Raw genomic sequence first — 5,000 nt, 5'->3', positions numbered from 1 at the left:
GAGTAAGTACGATAGATAGATAGATAGATAGATAGAGACCCAGGATGAGAGAGTTAACTAGGTAGAAGGGAGCGTCTGTCAGATGTGAGGATGGTTTGTAAGTACTGGAGAGAGAGAGAGAGAGAGAGGAGAGCTAGATAGACTGATAGATAGATAGATAGACAGACGGGGGAGAGATAGACCGAGGATGAGTGAGAGATAGATAGAAAATTGAGAGAGACCCTTATAAGATTATGTGATGATGGTTAGTAAATAATGGAGAGAGAGAGAGCTAGATAGACTGATAGATAGATAGATAGATAGACAGAGGGGGAAGAGATAGACCGAGGATGAGTCGGAGAGAGCTAGATAGATTGATAGACAGAGAGGGGGGGTGGAAGAGGAAAAAGAGAGAGAGAGAGAGTTAAATTGTTGATGACAGAAGTATGAAGAGAGAGAGAGAGAGAGAGAAACAGAGACAGACAGACGAATAGAGAGAGGAGGGGGCGGGCAGGAGAGAGAAAGAGGCAGAGATGGGAGAGAGAACTAATCTATCTATCTATCTATCTATCGCAGTGAAATCGTTCCCCCAGCTGGATAGATAGATAGATAGAGAGAGAGAGAAAGAAGGGGGAAGGGAAGAGAGAGAGAGAAATAGACAGAGAAAGAGAGAGAGAGGGGGGGTAGAGGACTAATCTATCTATCTCTGTCTATCTATCGCAGTAAAATCGTTCCCCCAGCTGGAGAAATAGATAGAGAGAGAGGGGGGGGGAGACAGAAAGAGAGAGAGAGAGGAAGAGAGAACTAATTTATCTATCTGTCTATCTATCGCAGTGAAGTCATGCCCTCAGCTCCGCCCCCTCGTCAATGGCACGATGATCTGTTCCCATGATAGTCCCACCATAGATACTGAGTGCCACTTCACGTGCAATCCCGGATTTCACCTCGTCGGCTCGAAGATGCGCACGTGTTTGCCGGTAGCGATGTGGGACGGCATTCCTTCCTACTGCAAGCGTGAGTAGTGATGGTGGTGGTTGTGGTGGTGGTGGTGGTTGTGGTGGTGGTGGTGGTGGTGGTTGTGGTGGTGGTGGTGGTTGTGGTGGTGGTGGTGGTGGTGGTGGTTGTGGTGGTGGTGGTGGTTGTGGTGGTGGTGGTGGTTGTGGTGGTGGTGGTGGTGGTGGTGGTTGTGGTGGTGGTGGTGGTGGTGGTGGTGGTTGTGGTGGTGGTGGTGGTGGTGGTGGTGGTTGTGGTGGTGGTGGTGGTGGTGGTGGTGGTTGTGGTGGTGGTGGTGGTGGTGGTGGTGGTGGTGGTGGTGGTTGTGGTGGTGGTGGTGGTGGTTGTGGTGGTGGTGGTGGTGGTGGTTGTGGTGGTGGTTGTGGTGGTGGTGGTGGTGGTGGTTGTGGTGGTGGTGGTGGTGGTGGTGGTTGTGGTGGTTGTGGTGGTGGTGGATGTAGTAGTAGTAGTAATAGTAGTAGTAACAATAATAATAGTAGTAGTAATAATAATAATAATAATAATAATAGTAATAATAATAATAATAATAATAACAGTGTGTGTAAGAGAGAGAGAGAGAAAGAGAGTGTGTGTGAGAGAGAGAGAAAAAGAGTGTATGTGTGCGTGTGAGAGTGTGTGTGTGTGTGTGCGTGTGAAAGAGTGTGTGTGCGTGTGTATCTCAGAAAGAGAGAGTATGTGTGTCTGTCTGTGTGTGTAAATATATATTGTTGTCTTTCATTCATATCAACTTAAAATGATACTAATTCTCTCTCTCTCTCTCTCTCTCTCTCTCTCTCTCTCCCTCCCTCTCTCTCTCACAGCGGTCAACTGCCCCGCTCTCTCTCCTCTCCGTAATGGCCGAGTCACCCCCTCGAGCTGCGTGTCATCAAGGTCAAAGTATGGTACCAACTGCCAGTACTCCTGTGACCTAGGATTTGAACTCTCCGGCCCGATTCAGACGACCTGCATTGACCCCGGCGTGTGGTCAGAGGCTCAGAAGACGCCCCGATGTGTGGGTAGGTCAGGGATGAGAGACTGACTAGGAGAGTGGAGTGTGAGAGGAGGGAGAGAGGTGTGAACATCGAGGCTGGGGTTGTGAGAGGCAGACCAAAAAAGACCTGGGATGAGGTCATAGAGTGTGACCTCAGGGATAAGGCACTGAATGGGGAGGCTGCCAGAGATCAAGCAGTGTGTGTGTGACCTCAGGGATAATGCACTGAATAGGGAGGCTGCCCGAGATCAAGCAGTGTGTGTGTGACCTCATGAAGGCACTGAATAGGGAGGCTGCCAGAGATCAAGCACCATGGAGGATGACAACTCGGTGTGGAGGGTGAGAGGTGTGAATGAGGATGATTAATAATAATAATAATAATAATAATAATAATGATGCAAATTCTTTCTCAGATGTGACGCCTCCAGAATTGACCTGCCCAAGCAACCAGACTCTTAACACCAGTCAACATGAGAATTATGCGCTAGTGACCTGGGATGACCCTCTTGTTAGTGGTAAGTATAAGTTCAATACGGCATTCATTCTCACTTGGCAAAATGATGACCTGTCTGTCTATCTATCTGTCTGTCTATCTATCTAACTGTCTGTCTGTCTATCTATTGCCAGACGCCTTAATCCCGTAAGGGGTGGCCACAGACAAATTGCCTCCATGTCACCCTGTCCCCCGCCATTTCACTGCCCTGCTCCCAGCTCACACCCCCCTCTCTCATATACCTCTCCACCCCATCCCTCCATCTCATCCTTGGCCTCCCCCTCCCTCTCCCCCATCTACCTCGCTCACATACACTCCTAGTTAGTCTCTCACTCTCCATCCCCCCAACTCACACCCCCTCTCTCATATACTACTACTACTACTACTACTACTAATACTATCATCATCATCATCATCATTATTATCATTATCATTATTATTATTAATATTATTATTATTATTATTATAGACAACTCAGGGCGTGAGGTGAAGCTAGCTACAATCCCCACTACCACCAGGCCTATGAAGCTGACGATTGGCACCCACACCATCACATACCTCGCCAAAGATAAACTCGGGAACAAGGCATCGTGTCAGTTCTCCGTGACTGTTCTGGGTAAGTTGTACACACATATACACACTCTCTCACCAGTGTGACTCGTACACACAAATACACACTCTCTCACCAGTGTGACTCGTACACACAAATACACACTCTCTCACCAGTGCGACTCGTACACACAAATACACACTCTCTCACCAGTGTGACTCATACACACAAATACACACTCTCTCACCAGTGTGACTCGTACACACAAATACACACTCTCTCACCAGTGTGACCCGTACACACAAATACACACTCTCTCACCAGTGTGACTCATACACACAAATACACACTCTCTCACCAGTGCGACTCGTACACACAAATACACACTCTCTCACCAGTGTGACTCATACACACAAATACACACTCTATCACCAGTGTGACCCGTACACACAAATACACACTCTCTCACCAGTGTGACTCATACACACAAATACACACTCTCTCACCAGTGTGACTCGTACACACAAATACACACTCTCTCACCAGTGTGACCCGTACACACAAATACACACTCTCTCACCAGTGTGACTCGTACACACAAATACACACTCTCTCACCAGTGTGACCCGCACACACAAATACACACTCTCTCACCAGTGTGACTCATACACACAAATACACACTCTCTCACCAGTGTGACTCGTACACACAAATACACACTCTGTCACCAGTGTGACTCATACACACAAACACACACTCTTCTCACCAGTGTGACCCGTACACACAAATACACACTCTCTCACCAGTGTGACTCGTACACACAAATACACACTCTCTCACCAGTGTGACTCATACACACAAATACACACTCTCTCACCAGTGTGACTCATACACACAAATACACACTCTCTCACCAGTGTGACTCATACACACAAATACACACTCTCTCACCAGTGTGACCCGTACACACAAATACACACTCTCTCACCAGTGTGACTCGTACACACAAATACACACTCTCTCACCAGTGTGACCCGTACACACAAATACACACTCTCTCACCAGTGTGACTCATACACACAAATACACACTCTCTCACCAGTGTGACTCGTACACACAAACACACACTCTCACCAGTGTGACTCGTACACACAAATACACACTCTCTCACCAGTGTGACTCATACACACAAATACACACTCTCTCACCAAAGTTTTTTCAGTGATGCGGTATGAAGGGGCAATGAAGTGATTAGATTAGTGAGGTCACGGGGTCAGAGGCCAAGGTCATATGGGGTCAAGGTTTTATGATGATATGAAAGATGAGGAGTGTGCACATGAAGGATGAGGAGTGTGCACATGAACTAGGAGTGTGCACATGTAGGATGAGGAGTGTGCACATGAACTAGGAGTGTGCACATGTAGGATGAGGAGTGTGCACATGATGGATGAGGAGTGTGCACATGAACGAGGAGTGTGCACATGATGGATGAGGCGTGTGCACATGATGGATGAGGAGTGTGCACATGAAGGATGAGGAGTGTGCACATGAAGGATGAGGAGTGTGCACATGAAGGATGAGGAGTGTGCACATGTAGGATGAGGAGTGTGCACATGAAGGATGAGGAGTGTGCACATGAAGGATGAGGAGTGTGCACATGAAGGATGAGGAGTGTGCACACGAAGGATGAGGAGTGTGCACATGAAGGATGAGGTGTGTGCACATGAACGAGGAATGTGCACATGAAGGATGAGGAGTGTGCACATGAAGGATGATGAGTGTGCACATGAAGTATGATGAGTGTGCACATGAAGGATGATGAGTGTGCACATGAAGGATGATGAGTGTGCACATGAAGGATGAGGAGTGTGCACATGAAGGATGAGGAGTGTGCACATGAACTAGGAGTGTGCACATGAAGGATGAGGAGTGTGCACATGAACTAGGAGTGTGCACATGAAGGATGAGGAGTGTGCACATGAACTAGGAGTGTG

At 47.7% G+C, this 5,000-nt stretch overlaps 1 protein-coding gene across 1 annotated transcript in view; it reads left to right on the top strand.

Annotated features, from left to right (window-relative positions):
* The window catches only part of LOC145396329 (sushi, von Willebrand factor type A, EGF and pentraxin domain-containing protein 1-like), a 57,215-nt gene that overhangs the window by 10,791 nt on the left and 41,424 nt on the right, over positions 1 to 5,000 (top strand). Inside the window, exons 8-12 of the mRNA XM_080269727.1 lie at positions 1 to 2; positions 814 to 993; positions 1,794 to 1,988; positions 2,377 to 2,478; positions 2,926 to 3,072. The exon at positions 1 to 2 is cut by the window's left edge and continues 178 nt beyond it. Of these exons, the coding sequence (XP_080125853.1) occupies positions 1 to 2; positions 814 to 993; positions 1,794 to 1,988; positions 2,377 to 2,478; positions 2,926 to 3,072 (626 nt within the window). The remainder of the gene's footprint in view (positions 3 to 813; positions 994 to 1,793; positions 1,989 to 2,376; positions 2,479 to 2,925; positions 3,073 to 5,000) is intronic.

This window comes from Coenobita brevimanus, chromosome 36, assembly GCF_032717465.1.
Source record: "Coenobita brevimanus isolate Jiangsu-jjx chromosome 36, ASM3271746v2, whole genome shotgun sequence".
In the NCBI taxonomy this organism is placed as follows: domain Eukaryota; kingdom Metazoa; phylum Arthropoda; class Malacostraca; order Decapoda; family Coenobitidae; genus Coenobita; species Coenobita brevimanus.
Note: the sequence above shows the minus strand (reverse complement) of the source record. Positions and strands in the feature narration are given on the sequence as shown.